The sequence below is a fragment of the Balaenoptera ricei genome, chromosome 2, assembly GCF_028023285.1.
Source record: "Balaenoptera ricei isolate mBalRic1 chromosome 2, mBalRic1.hap2, whole genome shotgun sequence".
Taxonomy (NCBI): Eukaryota; Metazoa; Chordata; class Mammalia; order Artiodactyla; family Balaenopteridae; genus Balaenoptera; species Balaenoptera ricei.
In genome coordinates, this window is record NC_082640.1 from 111,804,210 (window position 1) to 111,829,526 (window position 25,317).

The 25,317-nt window shown below is 37.6% G+C and overlaps 1 protein-coding gene across 1 annotated transcript; it reads left to right on the top strand.

Annotated features, from left to right (window-relative positions):
• The first annotated feature begins 786 nt into the window (after window positions 1-786).
• Window positions 787-23,896, top strand: LOC132360112 (olfactory receptor 11H4-like). Its single transcript, XM_059915208.1, is given in 5 exon segments — window positions 787-1,174; window positions 1,177-1,386; window positions 1,389-1,454; window positions 1,457-1,804; window positions 23,760-23,896. Coding segments are annotated over 5 exon segments (1,149 nt in total).
• The last annotated feature ends 1,421 nt before the right edge of the window (window positions 23,897-25,317 follow it).

Here is a 25,317-nt window from a genome sequence, read left to right on the forward strand (position 1 = left end):
AAACCTCTGTATTGAAACACCATTTTCTTTATCTAGGTAGGATCCAAATATAAAAAGTAAGATAGTTCATTTTTGTATAGTATGAGTAAAAAATATAAAAATAAACACTTATAAATAGGGATATTTTTAAAATAATATTCTCACATTCTTTAAAGCAAATATTTATGATATACTGGGCCTTTTGTATTTTTTTAGGCATCACTCAACTGGTTAGAGTGATATTTTAAAAGAAAATTTTAAAGGAAAACTTAGAAACAGCCTTGAGTCTTGAGTGTAGTGATGTCTGTCACAATTAACTCAGTTGATTAGGCCATTCTGAAAAGCTAACATTCTGGAGTAATTTTTATCTCCACGTGTTAAGTCAACTAATTCTGTTCTGTTGCCAAAGGCTTAGCTCAACCTCAGACCAGCTGTCCTCAAAATATCTGTTGTTGTTGATTTTAACAAGTTATGCTGAATAAGAGAAAGTGGATGAGTTTGTGCATGAAGACCCATAATCAACTTTAGAAAAACAGACCAAAATCAGAAAGGGTCTTCTTAAGGATCAAAATTAAAAAGAAAGAAATTTATACCACTGGTTGTACAAACTGATATGGATCTTGCTGCATTGGTTTCTAGCAAAATAATACTGAGATTTAGATCCACAATCAATTCAAAATAAGGTGAGATTTAATCCCACCTGGTTTCAAAATATCTCATATATTCAATATTTTCCTGTAAGGTTTAAGTTCCCTTTCAATAAAATCCTAAAGATATGTAGGAAGCAAAGCAACTTGGGTTACACTCATGTCTTTCTTCTTCATAGATTTAAGACCCATGAACAGGTTGGCAACACACATTGTGACTGAGTTTGTTCTCCTGGGATTTCCTGGTCGCTGGGAGATACAGATTCTGCTCTTCTCACTGTTTTTGGTGGTTTATGCCTTGGCTTTGCTGGGGAATGGAGCCATTACCTGTGCAGTGAGATGGGACCCACGACTACACTCCCCCATGTACTTTCTGTTGGGAAACTTTGCCTTCCTGGAGATCTGGTATGTTTCCTCCACTGTTCCTAACATGCTAGTCAACATTCTCTCCAAAACCCAGGCCATCTCATTTTCTCGCTGCTTCCTCCAGTTCCATTTCTTCTTTTCCCTGGGCACAGCTGAATGTCTCTTCCTGGCAGTAATTCTGTATCATTTGCCATCTGCCACCCACTGCACTACCCCACCATCATGACTAGGAAGCTCTGTGGAACGCTGGTGTCCCTCTGCTGGCTCATTGGATTCCTTGGCTACCCAATCCCCATTTTTTTCATCTCCCAACTCCCCTTCTGTGGACCCAATATCATTGATCACGTCCTGTGTGACATGGACCCACTGATGGCTCTGTCCTGTGCTCCAGCCCCCATACTGAATTTATTTTCTATACTCAGAGTTCCTTTGTCGTCTTTTTCACTATTACGTAGATTCTTCAATCTACACCCTGTTGTTCAGAGCTGTTTTTCAGGCCCCTTCTGCAGCTGGCCGGAGAAAAGACTTTTCCATCTGTGGTTCTCATTTAGCTGTGGTGTCTCTTTTCTATGGGACAGTCATGGTGATGTATGTGAGTCCTACATATGGCATCTCAACTTTGATGCAGAAAATTCTCACACTGGTATATTCAATAATGATTCCTTTCCTTAATCCCCTGATCTACAGTCTTTGTAATAAGGACATGAAACTTGCCCTGAGAAATGTCCTGTTTGGAATGAGAATTAGTCAAAATTCACAAGCCAAAGATGTGTCATACTTCCAAGTTCTAATGAAGAATAAGGTGGAGATGTGTAAGTTCTTTCAATGGTCTTTTGTCCTCATTCTGACTAGTTAGAGGCCATGGTTTTTTTCCTGGAAGTGTGCTCATCTTAAATACCTATGGTGACTACTCAAACCCTAATTCATTGGATTTGGACATGCACTAAAATTTTTTTAAAGGCTGTCCTTATTGAAATGATAAGATGGGATTGCTATATGGGGGAAACTAGAATTTCCTGAAAGACTTTTTTTTAATAAATTTGTTTATTTATTTATTTATATTTTGGCTGCATTGGGCCTTCACTGCTGCACACGGGCTTTCTCTAGTTGCAGTGAGCGGGGACTACTCTTCATCGTAGTGTGTGGGCTTCTCATTGTGGTGGCCTCTCCTTGTTGTGGAGCACGGACTCTAGGCACCCGGGCTTCAGTAGTTGCAGCACGCAGGCTCAGCAGTTGTGGCTCTCAGGCGCTAGAGCACAGGCTCAGTAGTTGTGGTGCACAGGCTTAGTTGGAACGTGGCATGTAGGATCTTCCCGGACCAGGGCTTGAACCCGTGTCCCCTGCATTGGCAGGTGGATTCTTAACCACTGCACCACCAGGGAAGTCCCTCCTAAAAGATTTATCATAAGTTTTAGGACAAGCCTAATGACTTTTACCAAATGGTTAAAGGTACAGTGACTTTTTTTAACATTTTTATTTAAGTATAATTGATATACAAAGACTGCACATGTTTAATATATTTTAAACATGCAGTGACTTTTTTTTCCTTTTACAAAGAGTATCTTTTTTTTTTAAATTGAAGTATAGTTGATTTACAATGTTGTGTTAGTTTCTGGTGTACAGCAAAGTGATTCAGTAATACATATATATACATATTCTTTTTCATATTCTTTTCCATATGGTTTATTACAGGATATTGAATATAGTTCCCTGTGTTATACAGTAGGACTTTATTGTTTATATATTTTATATATAGCAGTTTGTATCAAGGTGCAGTGACTTTTAAAAACCATGAGACCTTTCTATAATCTTTAAGAGACACTTCTTTCTTATACCTGGTCTAACAATCTCATCTAAATACACTTTCTCTCTATTAAAAGAAATAGAGAAAAAAAACTCTCTCAACCAGAAGAAACTCTTTCAACAAATTTTCTTAGAGATATAGTTCCTTTGTGGTAATTTTGAAATAAAACTTGAATACATGCTAAATAACTTGTTGAAGTTGCTTTTAACATTTCTGTTATTATAAGTACCACACTGTAGTGTAATTTATTTATTTACATGCACTTCCCCTTGAGGGAGCTCATTGAGGACAGCAACTGCCTTTTTCATTTCTGGATTCCCAACACACAGTGTCAGAGAGGAAAGCAGCCCCTGGAATCTGGGAGCTGGCCTGGCATTATCAGTCAGGTCTTGGTGTAATCCTGTTGAACATAAACAAGTTCACAGAACGCCAACATTAGACAAGGTCGCTATATGAGCATGGAGCATGATGGATCAAGACAAAACAAGACCACTCTAGAATCATGTTTGAGCACAGACAAAATCAAAACACTGTCCCAACCACAAAAAAAAAATGACCGAACATCCCTCTCTTTAGGTTAATATGAATGACTGCTGTCTCCTTACCAAGTAAAGCTTTAGCCCAAGTGCCTTCTAGATAACACTTAAGATACACAATCACAGAACTTCCTTCCGCTTTCTGACAGCATCCAGAGAAAATCTCTATTCCCTTCAATTCTCCCCAAAGTCAACTAACACAAACCCAAATCATATAATAAATCCCTTCTAACGTCTTTCTACTGAGATGCCCCATGTTCCTCATGGCATATGTTCTCTCTCTTTGCAAAAAGCCAATAAACCCATCTTTGTTCAACTACAGGTGTGTTCATGAGGGTCTCTGTTATTGGAAATCAACATTAGTACAGTATCTAGCATAGAATAAGAGCCCAAAATGTTTATCAAATACCTTTATCTCAATTTTTTACTTATAAAATAATATGTAGTTGTTGTAACAAAGTCAAGCAATGAAGAAGTGTATAAAGATGAAGGATTTACCATCTTCATTCTCATCTCCACCAATCCTTCACTCTGCTCCTCAGAGGCTACATATCTAAATTCCTCTGTCTGGTATTCAACACGCTTCACAACATGGCCCCACTGTGTTTGTTTTCCATTGCTTCCCAACACGAACCCTCAGCTCTAGTCTGGCAGTCACTTAACTACTCCACCCTCTGTCATCTCCACACCTTTGCTTAGGCTGCTCTTTAAACCTGGAGAGCCTCACCTCATCTTCTGCTGTGCAACTTGAGAAAGGTACTTAACACTTAGATTCTTAGGGTCTTATTTTGAAAAATGGGTATATAACATATTTTTAACAATGTCATAAGGATTAAATGAGATAATTTATGTAAGGACAATAACACAGTAAAAACACACAGAAGGTTCTCAGCACATGTTTTTTCTGCTCTCCTTCATATCTTTTAACTCTGACCATGGAAAATTTGCTAGTTATTCTGCTGGATTTTCACTATGCTCATGCAAACCTTCATTGCCAAATAATACATATATATATATGTATATGGAACTAATGCCTTAGGTAAAGTACAAACTCTGGAGTCAGACTTACCATATCCTAGCTTATCTGCTTGCTTTGTGACCTTCAACATGTTGCTTGAATACTACAAACTTCAGCTACTTCATCTGTAAAATGGGATAATAATAACAACTATCTCATAGGGTTGTTATGAGTCAACACTCATAGAGCACATAGCATTGTGACTAGCAAACAGTAGAGCTCAAGAAACATCAGCTAAAAGAATAAATATTTTCTAACTCAGTAAAATATCATGGTATCTTTCAAAGTCAATACGTATAATTTTACATCATTCTATTTAACAGGAACATTGTGTTCCATTATATGAACATATCACAATTTATTTACCCATTATTCAATTAAGATGCTTTATTGTATCCAATATTTTTCAATTAAAACAATGCTGCAATAAATGTCCTTGAATATAACTCTCTATACAGTCACATCAGTATTCCATAAAGTAGAGGAAGGATTTCTGGGAAATAAGATTGGTATATTTTTAATTACCAAAAATACTGCTAAACTAGGTACTCCCAAAGAGTGTATTACTTTTCAACAAATAGTGCTGGGACAACTTGATATCCACATGGAAAAGAATGAAGTTGGTCACCTACCTCACTCCACCTACAAAAAATTAACTCAAAATGGATCACAGACCTAAATGTAAGATGTAAAACTACAAACCTCTTAGAAGAAAACAGATTTAAACCTTTGTGTCCTTGGATTATGTATGTTTTAGATATAACACCAAAAATATAAGCAATAAAATTAAAAATAAATTGGACTTCATCAAAATTTTAAAATTTTGTGTTGCAAAGGATACTATCAAGAGAGCCAAAGGTCACAGAATGGGAAAAAATATTTGCAGATTATGTATCTGATAAGAGTCTAGTAGCCAGAATATATAAGAAGACCTACAACTCAACAATAAAAACACATAAAACTGAATTTTTAAATGTGCAAAATATTTGAATAGACATTTCTCAGAAGAAGATACACAAATGGTAAGTGAGCAAATGAAACACACTCAACATCATTAGTCTTTAGGGAAAGATAAATTAAAACCACAATGAGATACCTCCTCATACCCAGTAGCATGGCTAGAATCAAAAAGACAGACAAGGGCTTCCCTGGTGGCGCAGTGGTTGGGAATCTGCCTGCCAATGCAGGGGACACGGGTTCGAGCCCTGGTCTGGGAAGATCCCACATGCCGTGGAGCAACTGGGCCCGTGAGCCACAATCACTGAGCCTGCGTGTCTGGAGCCTGTGCTCCGCAACAAGAGAGGCCGCGATAGTGAGAGGCCCGCGCACCGCGATGTAGAGTGGCCCCCACTTGCCGCAACTAGAGAAAGCCCTAGCACAGAAACGAAGACCCAACACAGCCATAAAATAAATAAATAAATAAATAATTCCCATTAAAAAAAAAAAAAAAGACAGACAACACCAAGTGCTGACCAGGATTTGGAAAAATTTGAACACTCACACATTACTGGCGGAAATGTAAAATGGTGCAGCTGCTTTAGAAAACAATTTGGCAGTTTCTCAAATAGTTAAACATAGAGTGACCATATGACCCAGCAAGTCCATTCCTAGGTATAAACCCAAGAGAATTAAAAACATATTCACACAAAACATGTATATGAATGTTCATGGCAGCATTATTCATAATAGTCAAGAAGTAAAACAACCTAAATCTCCATCTACTGATGAATGGACAACAAAATATGGTATATACATACAATGGAATATTATTCACCCGTAAAATGAGTTAAGTATGATACTTGTTACAACACGAATGAACTTTGCAAACATTATACTGAGTAAAACAAGCCAGACACAGAAGGCCACATATTTATTATAGGAGTTCACTTATATAAAATGTCCAGAATAGGCAAATCTATAGAGACAGAAAGTAGATTAGTAGTTGTTAAAGACTAGGCAGGGGGAAAAATGGGGAATGACTGCTAATGGGTATTCACTTTCTTTGCAGGGTGATGAAGATGTTCTAGAATCAGATAGTGGTGATGGTTGCACAACCTTGTCAATATACTAAACCTACACTTTAAAAGGGTGAATTTTATGCTATGTAAATTATATCTTGCTAAAACATTTGTATGGGAGGGCTTATTTTCCCACAGCTTCCCCAGCACTGGACCTTATCATGGTTTCTCATTTGTTCGCCAATGTGAGAGGTAAGATTAGTATTGTATTAATTTCCCTTCCTTGAATTTAACATTAAGTGCCACAAGAGCTTAGGAAAACGAGATATCAGTGTATGCTGTAGACAGAAATTCATTCAGGAAGGAAGTTGTGGTTGATCGGTGGCTTGAAGATAGGAAAGAGAAGGGAACAAACATGTGCTGAGAACCTCCTAGGTGTCTTTTACTGTCTGTGGTCCCTACAAAAATTGTCTCATTTAATCCCTGTGACGTTGTTACAAGATATAAGTTATACCCATTTTACAAAATAAGACCCTAAGAATCTGTGTTTTGATTTGCATTTCTCTAATGATTAATGATGTTGAACATTCTTTCATGTGTTTGTTGGCAATCTGTATATCTTCTTTGGAGAAATGTCTATTTAGGTATTCTGCCCATTTTTGGATTGGGTTGTTTGTTTTTTTTTGTTATTGAGCTGCATGAGCTGCTTGTAAATTTTGGAGATTAATCCTTCGTCAGTTGCTTCATTTGCAAATATTTTCTCCCATTCTGAGGGTTGTCTTTTGGTCTTGTTTATGGTTTCCTTTGCTGTGCAAAAGCTTTTAAGTTTCATTAGGTCCCATTTGTTTATTTTTGTTTTTATTTCCATTTCTCTAGGAGCTGGGTCGAAAAGGATCTTGCTGTGATTTATATCATAGAGTGTTCTGTCTATGTTTTCCTCTAAGAGTTTGATAGTGTCTGGCCTGTGGAGAAAAGGGAACCCTCTTGCACTGTTGGTGGGAATGTAAATTGATCAGCCACTATGGAGGACAGTATGGAGGTTCCTTTAAAAACTAAAAATAGAACTACCATACGACTCAGCAATCCCACTACTGGGCATATACCCTGAGAAAACCATAATTCAAAAAGAGTCATGTACCAAAATGTTCATTGCAGCTCTATTTACAATAGCCAGGACATGGAAGCAACCTAAGTGTCCATCATTGGATGAATGGATAAAGAAGATGTGGCACATATATACAATGGAATATTACTCAGCCATAAAAAGAAATGAAATGGAGTTATTTGTAGTGAGGTGGATGGAGTTAGAGTCTGTCATACAGAGTGAACTAAGTCAGAAAGAGAAAAACAAATACAGTATGCTAACACATATGTATGGAATCTAAGGGAAAAAAAAAAAGTCATGAAGAACCTAGTGGTAAGATGGGAATAAAGACACAGACCTACTAGAGAATGGACTTGAGGATATGGGGAGGGGGAAGGGTAAGCTGTGACAAAGTGAGAGAGTGGCATGGACATATATACACTACCAAACGTAAAATAGATAGCTAGTGGGAAGCAACCGCATAGCACAGGGAGATCAGCTCGGTGCTTTGTGACCACCTAGAGGGGTGGGATAGGGAGGGTGGGAGGGAGGGAGATGCAAGAGGGAGGGGATATGGGAACATATGTATATGTATAACTGATTCACTTTGTTATAAAGCAGAAACTAACACACCATTGTAAAGCAATTATACTCCAATAAAGATGTTAAAAAAAAAAAGACTCTGTTATTTTTCTAAAGCTGCACGGCAGAAGATGAGGTGAGGCTCTCTGGGTTTAAAGAGCAGCCTAAAGGTGTGGAGATGACAGAGCGTGGAGTAGTTAAGTGACTACCTGACTAGAGCTGAGGGTTCGTGTTGGGAAGTGCTGGAAAACAAACACAGTGGGGCCATGTTATGAAGGGTGCTGAATACCAGAAAGAGGAATTTAGATAATGTAGACTCTGAGGAGCAGAGAGAAAGGCTGGTTAAAAGGAAGAGGAGAGCAGAACCCTAGATAACATCCTTCATGACTTCAGGCATCCAAATCTGCCACTTCCTTCTATTTCAACAAATCTCAACACCTCCGTCTCCACACCTCCTCTCAAATGTTCCCAAGAAAAGGAGTAACTGACAACAAATTACTGCTGAGGCTTTTGAAGGATGAATTTGTGGAACATTAGTATTTTTCACCGTTATTTTTGTGTTGAGTCTTGGAGATAGTTATTAGATACTGAATGTACAATTTCTGAGGATGGAAAATTGTGGGAAAAGATAAAACCTATCACAATGAGAAGTCTCACTGACTTATTCCTCTCTTTGTCATTTCTCCACTTTCGCTTTCTAAACTCTCTAAAATCTTAGCCCTACAAATTTTCCTTTTTCCATGGTCTTACCTAGCCACTTGTGTTCTGCTGCCTTCTGGTGCTTCCACTGCATGCCTAAGTATAAAACAAAAAACTTCAACCCACCCAAACATTATATGTAAAGAGGATAATGGTTAACTGAATCTTCTAGTTAACTGAAGACTAACCAGAAAAATCTTTTTGATAATGAGTATTAAAACCTTTCTAAAGTGTGTTTGCCCACTTTTGGACCTTGGTATGTTAAAAAGATTTAATCTTTCACCAACTCAGGAAGTGTATGTAGTATGTTGGGACAGGCAGTGAACAGGCAATCAGACCATGGGCATTCCAATCCCATTCTACCACCAACTAGCTATGACCCAGCCAGGGCCGAAGGGTACATGGGAGGTGGCAGGAAAATCAAAATTGAAGAGAGCACACTGGTTATAAGGGTACTGCAATAATCTAGAGAAGATATAATGGTGACCTGATCTAGGACAGTGCTTCTCACAGTATGGTCAACAACAAGAAATGAACAGAAACTGAGAGGAAGCTTTAGAAACTTTTATAGCAATTCAACATTTTTGTAATATCCAAGCACATGATCAGCAGACTCATCTCCTTGAACAGGATATAGACTGTTTGGGTGTGATAGTACTATCTTCACATACTAGTCATGCACAATAGAACCACACTAAAACAGGTGATATTTTAAGGTTTGCTTATAGACTATAACCCAAAGTGTGTAAAAATTGAGAAAACATATACATATTTATTTTTGTATCTTGCTTTCACAATACTTTAAATTTTAATGTATGGTTTAATATTATAAGTTAAATTTAGGAAATATAATTTATATTATTTATTTTTAACCCTAATTTGTCTATGGCAAAACAAGCTTTACAGAGTTCCTTTCCAAGAAAAGACATATCCTTTCTGATGGCAGCCATAGTAGTAAACCAAATGATAACAATGGAAATGGTTCCCAAGAAATGAACTGAGTTCATACTAGTTTACTCAGAAGTATGAACCCTCATATATTTTAAATTATATGTATAGCTATAATTGACCATGAGGTGCTAAAACCACAATGTTTTATTTGCAGAGATATATTAGCTAATGAAACTATCAAACGTAAGCATTTTTATATACAAAACATAAAGAAATAAGTTCAAAACAAAAGTTTTTTTAAAGAAGTATTATTGAATTAAAAAGCAGAAAAAAGTAAATGTTCAATATTCCATTGAACATTTATAAATGTCCTTCTTATAAAAAAGCATTTTGAGTTGCTAAAACAAAGAACATATACAATTGTTGAGTCATTAGGGAAAGACTGTGTCAAAGATGCTTGCTAGCAAATCTTGAATGAATCCATGGCAAAGAAGGTAGCTCAGCTACCACTTTTCAATGACTCCACAGCTCAGCGTATTAAAGAACTAGACCACAGAATGAACAAAGTTAGCAAAATTATTTTCCATGCAACTTGATGTATACACAGCTACTGCTAAAATGGCAATTATTTTTGTATATGTGCAACTTGAACATGATGATGATAAGAGGAGGAATTCTTTTTTTCAGCTTCATTCCTGAAATTCAAAACAATTAGCTCTAAATGAGATATATCTATGAAGGATTACATTGTCAACAAATGTGTTTGGGGTTTAAATTTTGAGTACGTATATTCTGATGATGCAGCTGCAATGATAGGAAAAGATTCTCTAGCAGTTACCTAAATTAAGGAGTGTATTCCATACTTGCAAATTTGATTAGTTATTTTAGCTCCCCTAAAGACTAACTACTTATATGATTTGACGAAAGTGAGTTTCTGGAACTTAAAGCTGAAGAATTCTGGTCCTGGCTATGATGAAATAGCTACTATCAGATTAATCTTCCCACCATAAATAACTATAAAATTTGGGCACAAGATAAAAAACAATTGCTTGCAGGCATTGTACAGCAACCAAAGCAGGGATAAAATTCTTTAGAAGGAGGAAGCATACAAGATAAGCCCCACATTTATTCAGGCTTCCTCTCTGGGGACATTTTATGGGCTATGGTACAGGGAGGTGGAGCCCAAGCAGGGAGCCGAAGTCTCACTGGTCAGAAACCACAGAGATAAGAGTTCCAGGCTGTTGAGCTAGCTGGGACTTAGGGGGCAAGTGTCATGAATTTAAGAGATGACATAACAATGGAAAAATATGAATGAGTTTCACTTTGAAAATATATCAGTTATTAACTTTTTAGAAACTCAAAATTCAATATTAAGAAAACAAACATCACAGTTAAAAATGGGCAAAAGATCTGAATAGACACTTCACTGAAGAAAATATATGAATGGCAAATAAACCCATGAAAAGATGCTCAACATCATATGTCATTAAAGAAATGCAAACTAAAAACATGAGTTACCATTACACACCTATTAGAATGACTAAAATCCAAAACACTGACAATAACAGGTGCTGAAAAGAATGTGGAATAACAGAAACTTTCAGCCGGCCACTTCAGAAGACAGTTTGGCAGTTTCTCATAAAGCTAAGTGTACACTTACCACATACCCAGCAATCGTACAACTTAGTATTTACCCAAGTGATCTGAAAACTCATGTCAATACAAAGATCTGTATATAAATGCTTACAGCAGTTTTATTCATAGACAGTAAAAGCTGGAAGCAACTAAGATGTCCTTCAACAAGGGAATGGATAAACTGTGGTACATCCGTACAATGGAACATTATTCAGTGACAAAACAGAATGAGCTATTGAATCATGCAGCAACATGGATGATCTTAAATGCAGTTTAAAAAGTGAGATAAGAACGATCCAAAGGACTACGTACTGTATGATTCCATTCATACGATATTCTGGAAAAGGCAACACTATAGGGAAAAAATGTATATTAGTGATTGCCAGGGGATGAGGGGGAGGGAAGTGGTTGACTACAAAGGTAATGGACAGGGGAATTTTTAGGGTATAGGGACAGTTTTGTATTGTACTGGGCTAGGTGGTACATGACTCTATACATTTGTCAAAATTCACAGAAAAAAAAAGTGAACTTTAATGTATGCAAACTAAAAAAGAATCAACCAGAACGTAGGGGAATCCCAAGATGGAATGCAAACTGTGACAAAGGAATCTAACTGTGCTACAAATGTGTGAACATGACTGCGCTAAACGGGGTAGAGAAAAGAGAAGCTTACTTAAGTAACTTTGCAAAATGGTATTTCCTGACTGGAAATTATAAGGCTAAAGGTAAAAACAATTGTATACAAACCCTGTACACTAGTTGGTAAAAATTTTTTTTACATGGCTGTGGTTAACAATTCTGAAACTTCTTCACATCTAAACTTGGGTTGAAGAAATAAGTAAGTGAATGGTGGGTGGGAGGAGACAGGTTTCTCACTGTCTGTATTAGTTTCCTATTGCTACTGTAACAAATTACCACAAACTTAGTGGCTTAAAACAACATACGTGGAGACTTCCCTGGTGGCGCAGTGGTTAAGAATCTGCCTGCCAATGCAGGGGCCACAGGTTCAATCCCTGGTCTCGGAAGATCCCACATGCACGCAGAGCAACGAATCGCATGCACCACAACTACTGAGCCTGTGCTCTAGAACCCGCGAGCCACAGCTACTGAAGCCGACGTGCCTAGAGCCCGTGCTCTGCAACTGCAATGGAAAGCCCGTGCACCGCAAAGAAGAATAGCCCTGCTCGCCGCAACTAGAGAAAAGTCCGTGCGCAGCAACGAAGACCCAATGCAGCCAAAAAATATTAAAAAAAAATTTTTTTTTAAAGACTGTTTAAAAAAAACCCAACATAAATGTATTATTTTATAGTTCTGGAGGTCAGAAGTCCAAAAGACTTCACTAGGCTAAAGTCAAGGTGTTAGCAGGACTGCTTCCTTCTGGAGGCTCTAGGGGAGAATACATTTCCTTGACTTTGCCAGTTTAGAGGCCACCTTCATTTTTTGAAGGATGGCCCCTTCCTCCATCCTCAAGTCTAGTAGCATAGTATCTTCCAATCCCCATCTCTCTCTCTATCTATCTCTCCTTTAGTCATCATATTACTTTACATGTCTTTGACCCTCCTGCCTTCCTCTTACAAGGACCCTTATGATAACACTGGCCCATGTAATTACAGCTAATACAGGATAACCTTCCCCATCAAAATATCTTTAGCTTAATCATATATGAGAAGTAAAGTAACATATTCAGCCTATCATACTTTCACAGAGGAAAGTTACAGATGAGCAAGTAAACAAGGCAAGAATAAACTCTGTAGTTAGTATCACAGACATCAGTATGAATTCATACTTATCTTAATAAATATGCAGGTGAATAAATATAGCATTATAAATATGTGTGTATATATGGCATACTATACTTGCATATACATTATGCAGCTCTGTCTGCTGAAAGAGCTTGGCAGCAATAACATCTCAGTAGCAATAAACACCTCCAGCACCTGGATCTTGGTTTGGCCATCCTTCAATAAAAGGTACCAGAACTCCTTGGAGAAATGACTAATTCTAGAACTGGGACAGATAAAATGCAAGATGAGCCTGAAGCATCTTGTAGTACCAGAAATAAAATAATACTTAAAAAGCAAAAAGATGAAGACATGTCAAAGGGATACAAGAGCTAAACTGAAAGACCTCACAAGGCCAAAACTGGAACAATTTGAGCAACAAAATAAATAATGTAGTACTGGATTATAACTATGCAATTATAAGTATGCTATAAATATACATGAGTCCATACTGAAATAAATAAATGATTGAAAAAATAAATAAATTAGGGGAAAGAGACAACTTTTCCTTACAGAAGAATTCCAAATAATATAGGTAGATACTCCCTCCTCCAGGAGGTAGAGCTTAATCCCCTTTTTCTGAAGGTGGCCTAGACTTAGTGACTTGCTTCCAAAGAATATTAGGGAAAGGGGGGAAAAAGTAACTTTACAGTGGCAAAACCTGGCAAACACAACATCAACCAAGTGATGAAGGTTAACATCACCAGTGGTATCATGTGGCTACCTTGTCCCCTGATATGATATGACAAGAAGGGCATGTTACCTTTGTGGTATCTTTCCCTAAAACCCATAATCACGGTCTAATCATGAGGAAAAACATTAAATCTAAATTGAGGGCCATTCTACAAGAAACCATGCCCAGTATTCCTCAAGACGGTCAAGGTCATGAAAAACCAGGAAAGACTTAGAAACTGCCACAGACTCAGAGGGGACTGGAGAGGGATGACAACTAAATGTAATGTGGTACCCTGGACTGGATCCTGTAACAAAGAAAGGACATTAATGGAAAACTCGTGAAGTCCAAATAACAGAGTTCTGTTACTAGTAACACACCAATAATGGTTTCTTAGTTTTAACAAATGTACTATGTAAGATGTTAACCATGGGAGAAATTGGGTGAGGGATACACTGGAATTCTCTGTAATTGTTTTTGAAACTTCTATAAATCTAAAAGTATTCCAAAATAAAAAGATTATTTTTTTAAAATGACTTACCTAATATTTACACCACCTGAATAACCTCAAAAATGCCAAGGCCCACATGAAAATATACTGACACATGAAAATGTACTGATAGTAGACTATACTGTCTGCTACTACTGTACAGACTAGTTGAGCAACATCAGTGTATGCTTGAGGAACACACGTAACCATTTTAAAGAAATACTTGATATGAGAAAGTTTGATTAGATGTTAATGTAATGTTAAAAAGTACCTCACAAGACCATTTAACATTACATTTGTCAATAACAGAAAAAGAAGAGCTGTGAGAGTTAAAGGATGATCACATCCTTAAGGATGATCCAAAGGAACTGAATTATCCAAATTCCAGATAATAGCCAGGAAGGAGAAAAAGCAATAAATATTTCCTGGCATCTGCTGTCATGTATTTATGCAAAGAAAATTTCTCATCAATAATGAATATCTAGAATTTGAAGAGATCATCATTCAAAGACTTAACCTGGAATTGCATGAACTATACAAGCTTAAAAACTAATACTGAGGGAGTAGAAGGACGTGCTCTCACTCCCTCTTACAAGAACACCAGAATCACAACTAACTGCTGAACAATCATCGACAGAAAGACACTGGAACTCACCAAAAAATATACCCCACATCCAAAGACAAAGAGAAGCCACAATGAGACGGTAGGAGGGGCACAATCACAATAAAAGCAAATCCCATAACTGCTGGGTGGGTGACTCACAAACTGGAGAACACTTATACCACAGAAGTCCACCCACTGGAGTGAAGGTTCTGAGCCCCACGTCAGGCTTCCCAATCTGGGGGTCTGGCAATGGGAGGAGGAATTCCTAGAGAATCAGACTTTGAAGGCTAGTGGGATTTGACTGGAGGACTTTGACAGGACTGGGGGAAACAGAGACTCCACTCTTGGAGGGCACACACAAAGTAGTGTGTGCATCAGGACCCAGGGGAAGGAGCAGTGACCACAGGGGAGACTGAACCAGACCTACCTGCTAGTGTTGGGGGGTCTCCTGCAGAGGCAGGGGGTGGCTGTGTGTCACCATGAGGACAAGGACACTGGCACCAGAAGTTCTGGGACATACTCCTTGGCGTGAGCCCTCCAAGAGTCTGCCATTAGCCCCACCAAAGAGCCAGGGTAGGCTCCAGTGTTGGGTGGCCTCAGGTGAAACAACCAACAGGGAGGGAACCCAGCCCCACCCATCAGCAGACAAGTGGATTAAAGTTTTACTGAGCTCTGCCCAACAAAGCAACAGCCAGCTCTACCCACCAGCAGTCCCTCCCATCAGAAAACTTGCACAAGCCTCTTAGGTAGCCTCATCCACCAGAGGGCAGACAGTAGAAGCAAAAAAAACTACAATCCTGCAGCCTGTGGAACAAAAACCACATTCACAGAAAGACAGACAAAATGAAAAGGCAGAGGGCTATGTACCAGATGAAAGAACAAGATAAAACCCCAGAAAAATACCTAAATGAAGTGGAGATAGGTAACCTTCCAGAAAAAGAATTCAGAATAATGATAGTGAAGATGATCCAGGACCTCGGAAAAAGAATGGAGGCAAAGATTGAGATGATGCAAGAAATGTTTAACAAAGATCTAGAAGAATTAAAGAACAAACAAACAAAGATGAACAACACAATAACTGAAATGATAAATACACTAGAAGGAATCAATAGCAGAATAACTGAGGCAGAAGAACGGATAAGTGACCTGGAAGACAGAATGGTGGAATTCACTGCTGTGGAACAGAATAAAGAAAAAAGCATGAAAAGAAATGAAGACACCCTAAGAGACCTCTGGGACAACATTAAAGGCAACAACATTCACATTATAGGGGTCCCAGAAGGAGAAGAGAGAGAGAAAGGACCCAAGAAAATATTTGAAGAGATTAGAGTCAAAAATTTCCCTCACATGGGAAAGGAAATAGCCACCCAAGTCCAGGAAGTGCAGAGAGTCCCATACAGGATAAACCCAAGGAGAAACACACCGAGACACATAGTAATCAAACTGGCAAAAATTAAAGACAAAGAAAAATTATTGAAAGCAGCAAGAGAAAAACGACAAATAACATACAAGGGAACTCCCATAAGGTTAACAGCTGATTTCTCAGCAGAAACTCTACAGGCCAGAAGGGAGTGGCATGATATACTTAAAGTGATGAAAGGGAAGAACCTACAACCAAGATCACTCTACCCAGCAAGGATCTCATTCAGATTTGATGGAGAAATCAAAAGCTTTACAGACAAGCAAAAGCTAAGAGAAATCAGCACCACCAAACCAGCTCTACAACAAATGCTAAAAGAACTTCTCTAAGTGGGAAACACAAGAAAAGAAAAGGACCTACAAAAACAAACCCACAACAATTAAGAAAATGGTCATAGGAACATACATATCGATAATTACCTTAAACGTGAATGGATTAAAAGCTCCAACCAAACGACACAGGCTAGCTGAATGGATACAAAAACAAGATCCATATATATGCTGTCTACAAGAGACCCACTTCAGACCTAGGGACACATACAGACTGAAAGTGAGGGGGATGGAAAAAGATATTCCATGCAAATGGAAATCAAAAGAAAGCTGGAGTAGCAATACTCATATCAGATAAAATACACTTTAAAATAAAGAATGTTACAAGAGACAAGGAAGGACACTACATAATGATCAAGAGATCAATCCAAGAAGAAGATATAACAATTATAAATATATATGCACCCAACATAGGAGTACCTCAATACATAAGGCAACTGCTAACAGCTGTAAAAGAGGAAATCGACAGTAACACAATCTCAGTGGGGGACTTTGACACCTCACTTACACCAATGGACAGATCATCTAAACAGAAAATTAATAAGGAAAAACAAGCTTTAAATGACACAAGAGACCAGATAGATTTAATTGATATTTATAGGACATTCCATCCAAAAACAGCAGATTACACTTTCTTCTCAAGTGCGCATGGAACATTCTCCACGATAGATCACATCTTGGGTCACAAAGCAAGCCTCAGTAAATTTAAGAAAATTGAAATCATATCAAGCATCTTTTCTGAACACAACACTATGAGATTAGAAATCAATTACAGGGAAAAAATGTAAAAAGCAAAAACACATGGAGGCTAAACAATACGTTACTAAATAACCAAGAGATCACTGAAGAAATCAAAGAGGAAATCAAAAAATACCTAGAGACAAATGACAAGGAAAACACGACGATCCAAAACCTATGAGATGCAGCAAAAGCAGTTCTAAGAGGGAAGTTTATAGCTATACAAGCCTACTTCAAGAAACAAGAAAAATCTCAAAAAAAAAATCTAACGTTACACCTAAAGGAACTAGAGAAGGAAGAACAAACAAAACCCAAAGTTAGCAGAAGGAAAGAAATCATAAAGATCAGAGCAGAAATAAATGAAATAGAAACAAAGAAAACAATAGCAAAGATCAATAAAACTAAAAGTTGGTTCTTTGAGAAGATAAACAAAATTGATAAACCATTAGCCAAACTCATCAAGAAAAAGAGAGAGAGGACTCAAATCAATAAACTTAGAAATGAAAAAGGAGAAATCACAACTGACACTGCAGAAATACAAAGGATTATAAGAGACTACTACAAGCAACTTTATGCCAATAAAATGGACAACCTGGAAGAAATGGACAAATTCTTAGAAAGGTATAACCTTCCAAGGCTAAACCAGAAAGAAATAGAAAATATGAACAGACCAATCACAACTAATGAAATTGAAACTGTGATTAAAAATTTTCCAACAAACAAATGTCCAGGACCAGGCGGCTTCACAGGTGAATTCTATCAAACATTTAGAGAAGAGATAACACCCATCCTTCTCAAACTCTTCCAAAAAATTGCAGAGGAAGGAAAACTCCCAAACTCATTCTATGAGGTCACCATCACCCTGATACCAAAACCAAACAAAGATACTACAAAAAAAGAAAATTACAGACCAATATCACTGATGAATACAGATGCAAAAATCCTCAACAAAATACTAGAAAACAGAATCCAACAACACATTAAAAGGATCATACACCATGATCAAGTGGAATTTATCCCAGGGATGCAAGGATTCTTCAATATATGCAAATCAATCAATGTGATACACCATATTAACCAACTGAAGAATAAAAACCATATGATCATCTCAATAGATGCAGAAAAAGCTTCTGACAAAATTCAACACCAATTTATGACAAAAACTCTCCAGAAAGTGGACATAGAGCATACCTACCTCAACATAATAAAGGCTATATACGACAAACCCACAGCAAACATCATTCTCAATGGTGAAAAACTGAAAGCATTTCCTCTAAGATCAGGAACAAGACAAGGATGTCCACTCTTGCCACTATTATTCAACATAGTTTTGGAAGTCCTAGCCATGGCAATCAGAGAAGAAAAAGAAATAAAAGGAATACAAATTGGAAAAGAAGTAAAACTGTCACTGTTTGCAGATGACATGATACTATACATAGAGAATCCTAAAGATACCACCAGCAAACTACTAGAGCTAATCAACGAATTTGGTAAAGTTGCAGGATACAAAATTAATGCACAGAAATCTCTTGCATTCTTATACACTAATGATGAAAAATCTGAAAGAGAAATTAAAGAAACACTCCCATTTACCATTGCAACAAAAAGAATAAAATACCTAGGAATAAACACACCTAGGGAGACAAAAGACCTGTATGCAGAAAACTATAAGACACTGTTGAAAGAAATTAAAGATGACACAAATAGATGGAGAGATATACCATGTTCTTGGATTGGAAGAATCAATACTGTGAAAATGACTATACTACCCAAAGCAATCTACAGATTCAATACAGTCCCTATCAAATTACCAATGGCATTTTTTACGGAACTAAAACAAAAAAATCTTAAAATTTGTATGGAGACACAAAAGACCCCGAAGAGCCAAAGCAGTCTTGTGGGAAAAAAAAGGAGCTGGAGGAATCAGACTCCCTGACTTCAGACTATACTACAAAGCTACAGTAATCAAGACAATATGGTACTGGCACAAAAACGGAAACACAGATCAATGGAACAAGATAGAAAGCCCAGAGATAAACCCACACACCTATGGTCAACTAATCTATGACAAAGGACGCAAGGATATACAATGGAGAAAAAGCAGTCTCTTCAATAAGTGGTGCTGGGAAAACTGGACAGCTACATGTAAAAGAATGAAATTAGAACACTCCCTAACACCATACACAAAAATAAACTCAAAATGGATTCGAGACCTAAATGTAAGACCAGACACTATAAAACTCTTAGAGGAAAACATAGGAAGAACACTCTTTGACATAAATCACAGCAAGATCTTTTTTGATCCACCTCCTAGAGTAATGGAAATAAAAACAAAAATAAACAGATGGGACCTAATGAAACTTAAAAGCTTTTGCAAAGCAAAGGAAACTACAAACAAGACGAAAAGACAACCCTCAGAATGGGAGAAAATATTTGCAAACGAATCAACGGACTAAGGATTAATCTCCAAAATATATAAACAGCTCATGCAGCTCAATATTAAAAAAACAAACAACCCAATCAAAAAATGGGCAGAAGACCTAAATAGACATTTCTCCAAAGAGGACATACAGATGGCCGAGAAGCACATGAAAAGCTGCTCAATGTCACTAATTATTAGAGAAATGCAAACCAAAACTACAATGAGGTATCACCTGACACCAGTTAGAATGGGCATCATCAGAAAATCTACAAACAACAAATGCTGGAGAGGGTGTGGAGAAAAGGGAACCCTCGTGCACTGTTGGTGGGAATGTAGACTGTCATACAGAGTGAAGTAAGTCAGAAAAAGCAAAACAAATATCGTATATTAACGCATATATGTGGAACCTAGAAAAATGGTACAGATGAACTGGTTTGCAGGGCAGAAATTGAGACACAGATGTAGAGAACAAACGTATGGACAACAAGGGGGGTGGGGTGGTGGTGTGATGAATTGGGAGATTGGGATTGACCTGTATACACTGATGTGTATAAAATGGATGACTAATAAGAACCCGCTGTATAGAAAAATAAATAAAATAAAATTCAAAAAAATTTTAAAAAAGACTATACAACACTGAATAGAAGTGAGAGTATATTAGGTCATTAAATGAGAAAAAATAAATATGAAGTCAAATGACCTTCCCCATCTTCCTTTCAAAAAAAATAAATAAAAACTAACATTGTAAAGTTCCATATTTTAAAGTTACATACACAGAAACAAACTCAAAGTTTTCATTTAAAACTTGGAAAATATATTATTTAGAAATGTTACGGAAATTCAGTATTTGCTATATTTTAATTTGTTATAATTTTAATCGTATTACATATTTTTTCTTAGAACATAAAAAAATAATGAATTTTTCACCAAAATCTATAGAGATGCCTCCAAATTCCTTCATGTTTATTCTACTGTCAGACAAACATCATTTTCTTATGCATCATTTTCCAAGCATTGCCTTAAGGGACAGCAAATCTGTTCAGCCAATAATTCTTCATAATACCTTGTGGAAATTTAGTTACTCTAATTTATTTCCTCCTCCCAGAATTGTTCAAGAAGATGAATATATTTATAGCTTTGAAACTTTATGAACTCTAGAAGGTTGGTTCTACATCAATACAACCTGTCAATATTATGCTGATTCTTTTCTCTCCTCAGCTCTTTAAACACACTGTTCCCAGGCAATCATCTCTATCCTTGATAACAGTACTTACTATAACCACTAACTCAATGTCTTCCTCGGTTTAACAATATTTTTCTCATATTTCTTATAATAACGTATGCCCTCATTTTAAGGTTTGACTTTGGCTGCTTATTTCTTCCTAGAGACTTGGAGGATAACTAATGTTAAAATAAACTATCACACTGGTTATGTCCTTGTATCTGAGCAACTAGTCATCCAACAGAAGTGCTTTACTTGGATTAATGGATTAACACAGTTTTATCCTCAATTATACATTTTTCTTTAAAACAGGCAAGTATAAACATTACGTATATGAAAAACTACATTTAAAAATTAAATCTAAACACCTAAGAAGAATAGGCACTCTACACACTAACCTTAACTATTAGAATTTTAGTCCTTCCTGCATTATCTCTTCCTGGGTTTAAATAAGAACACATAATTCCTTTCACTTTCTTACTTTGACAAAAGAACCCCACAAAACAGCCTGGTATAGTGTCAAAAGCAGTAAACTTAGGTCGGTAGACCCAGATTAAGCCCAGATTTACCATTCATTAGCTGTATGACCCTATTCATCTTAAAACTCTCATATTGCTATATCCAATACTAGAGTAGGTGTTCAGTCAACATTTATGAATTTAATCAGGAACTGAGTCTAGCAGAAACCAGTGAAGAAGTAAAAGAGACCTCCTCTTTGCTTGCAAAATTATGAATTGGGCTACAGCAATAAGCAAGTAAATAAAAGAAAAGGTATAGCCCTCCCTCCCAACTGTTCAACCACCTGGCAGGGCAGAGGAAATGTCCTGTGCCAGGGAAGAAGCACAAAGAGAAGCAAAGCTGGACAGGGCGAAAAGACTGGTAGGCTTACACCCTGACTAAGATTCATAATTCCCTGGGATGCATAGTTTTCCCTGACCACACTGGTAAACCACGTACTCTCACATCTAGTGGGGCCATACCCGCAAATCCCAGCATTCTGGATCTACTTCTACATTCATCTGATGGAATTCTGGTTAACATCTTCTACAGCCACCCTGCCCTGACCAAAGATAAGCAGGACTATGTAGTCATTTTGTTTACCTTCTCTATCCATATAAACACATAAAATACATGAAAAAACATGTGAGAACCTGACCTTCTAAATATAAACAACAACAACAAAATGTGTTCAGAGAATTGTAGTCAACTTCAGAATGTTTACTCATTCAATATGTATTGAGTGTGTACTATAAGTAGACACCATGGTAGAGTTAGGGACACATTCTAGAAAGACACAGAAGAGTTCACAATCTCTTGGGAGTTATATATATAATAATTTACAAATCACTTATATATTACATAGTGATAACAAATATATACATATGGTTGCTTTATCTAGAATGCAGTTCTCAATGAACACTGTTGAAAGTATAGACAGATTTCTGTGTCTTTCTTGGTCTTGTCTCAAGACATAGCCTTGTAAGCAAGTTTATCTGTAGGATAACAGCTACCTTATCATTCAGTATAAAAGTCACAATTCAACCCTCAAACAAGTGTTTTCCAACCTGGACCATAATTGTGGTGTGGTCAAAGAGTGTTGGTAATAAGGCACTCAAAGTCAAGTCTACTATTGCATTGCTTCTCCAAAGGTGAGCTTGTACAAGGACAATTTCCTTTAGCATTATCCATTTGTTCAAAAAGAGGTCACACAAATGTGCTTGTGTTTGCCAGAGATATATTTATTCTCTATCATAGCTTTAAAACCATACTAAAAATAATTTTTAAATGTCATTTAAAAATATAACCCAAGAAGCCAACCTGAAAAGGCTACATACTCTTATGATTCCAAGTATATGACTTTCTGGAAAAGGCAAAACTATGGAAACAGTAAAAAGATCAGTGGTTGTCAAGGGCTAGGAGAGAAGGAAAGAATGAATAGGTGGAGCACACAGGATTTTTAAGGCAGTGAAACTACTCTGTATGGTACTATAATGGTGGGTACAAGTCATCATACATTTGTCAAAACCCATAGAATATACAACATGAAGAGTGAACCTTAATGTAATCTGTGGACTTTGGGTGATAATGATGTGTCAATGTGAGTTCACTGACTGTAACAAATGCACCCTTCTGATGCAGGATGTTGATGGTGGGGGAGCAAGTGTGTGTGTGTGTGTGTGTGTGTGTGTGTGTGTGAGGGCAAAATGTATATGGGAACTCTCCGTACTTTCCACTCAATATTGCTGTGAACCTAAAACTTCCCTAAAAATTAAAGCCTATTTAAAAAATACTTTTAGGGTTTCTCTGGCGGCACAGTGGTTAAGAACCCCCCTGCCAGTGCAGAGGACACAGGTTCGAGCCCTGTTCTGGGAAGATCCCACATGCCACGGAGCAACTAAGTCCATGCACCACAACTACTGAGCCTGCGCTTTAGAGCCTGCAAGCCACAACTACTGAGCCTGCATGTCACAACTACTGAAGCCCACACACCTAGAGCCCGTGCTCCACAACAAGAGAAGCCACCGCAGTGAGAAGCCCGCGCACCACAACGAAGAGTAGCCCCTGCTCGCCGCAACTCGAGAAAGCCCGCACCCAGCAAACAAGACCCAAAGCAGCCAAAAAATAAATAAATAAATAAACAAAAAAATTTTAAATAAATAAATAAAATAAAAATACTTTAAAAAAATGTAACCCAATAATGATTGTTGTCAAAAACTGTACAACTAGTGTTTTTTTTCCCCTTTGGGCAGTGACAAACAGAAGCAGACACAGCAAGTTTTCCACAAAGCTTTTTGCTATAGAGAAGGAGTCTGTGCACCAAAATGTCAAGGCTCACACTCCTCAAATGATAAGTTTTTCATCTACTCCCATAATTCACCAGGCCCATTTTGGACACCTCAGCCAGAAATCTTCTCCCTCTTTGCTAGCAGGAACAAAAAGCTCCAGGCCACACGCAATAGTTGGCAAAATCTAGAAGTTGGCGCTGTTCAAGCTGCCTCGGTGAAACCAATGCCCTAAGGATCCCTATACCCTCAGGCCTAATCCAGAGATAAGTTGTTTTAACAGATTAGAAAAAAAGTTGAAGGAGAGTCATAACAGAAAAACCTAGGGTCCCCAGGCACCAGTTTAAGACTCTCTGCAGCAGCTCTGCTTTGGTTGATTAAAGCAGGAGGTGGAGGCCCCTGGGAGCCAATTAAAAAAGGAAGTTAGGATGAGGGAGGGAGAAATGATTCCAGCAACTACAAATTAAACGTGAATGGATCCCACAGCACGAAGGGACGGTGATTCAAACTGTTGCATCAGCCAAGTTCCAGCACCAACTCCCTGAGCATGAAGAGAGAGCAAAGGGGAGGGGTGAAGGAGGGGGGCAGAGGTGTCCCACAATCTGGCAAGCTTCCACTGCTTATCTCAAGTGAATACATACCTGACAATTAAAGCGCAAGTGGAATCTCTTGATTAGCCATGCAGAAAACCCCAAGACCGTGCCATAAGAGGGACAGGACCTGTAGGCAAGGAAACATGCCCAAAAGAGTTAGGCAGGATGCTGCTGACACAGCAGACCTGCTGCCAATTCAGAACTGCTCTTGTCAAATCAGATCACACGTGACTCACTGTCCTTTGTGGAGAAAATGCTACTTCCATCACTATCCCTCCCCTCCACCCTGTACTTGTAAAATACCTGATGATTTTCAAGCATGTTCACAAATACTACTTCAGTGATTGTCACAAACAAAATCCCTGTGGGTTCTGTCAGGTATGGATTAGTATTTTCATCTAGGAATTTTTAAAAGTTAATGCTGAAGTTCAAGAGATCTAAGAGCATAAAAGCAATATTATTTGTATATTTTAAGTGATATGCCACTAAGTTTATATATACATAGAATATCTCTTGAACAAAATGTAAGAAAATGGAGCGGTTACTACAGCAAAGGAACTAGGGGTCAGGAATGGAAATGAGGCTTTCTTTTTTCTGTTAGCTTTTTTATAATTTTACAATTTTACACTATTGTATATATAATTTCCTGAAATTCAATGAAAAAGAAAGTTACAATTAGGGAGCAGAAAACCACAATCCAATTCTCTTTCCCATCGTATAATGCTGCCTCCCATGTTGGGTAAACAGGACAGAACAGTTTTCTTTCTCCTGTATCTTGCCACTTATTCCCCATTCCATCACCACCATCCACATGTACGTATACACACACAACTTTCTGTGAGAATTTCCCCATGATTGCCTGCTCAATGCAAATCTGCCAGGAGCTGAGGGTGTGCTGAAAACCAACCAAGTGACAGGAAAATTGAAAATGTGATTCTGGCTTGTAGGAAGAGTGATCCTAAACAATACATTTCATCTGGAAAAAAAATAGCATTTTTGTTCAAATATTTTGAGAAAACAGAAAAATAAGCTAGCTCTTCAGCATGAAGGATCAATATTAGAA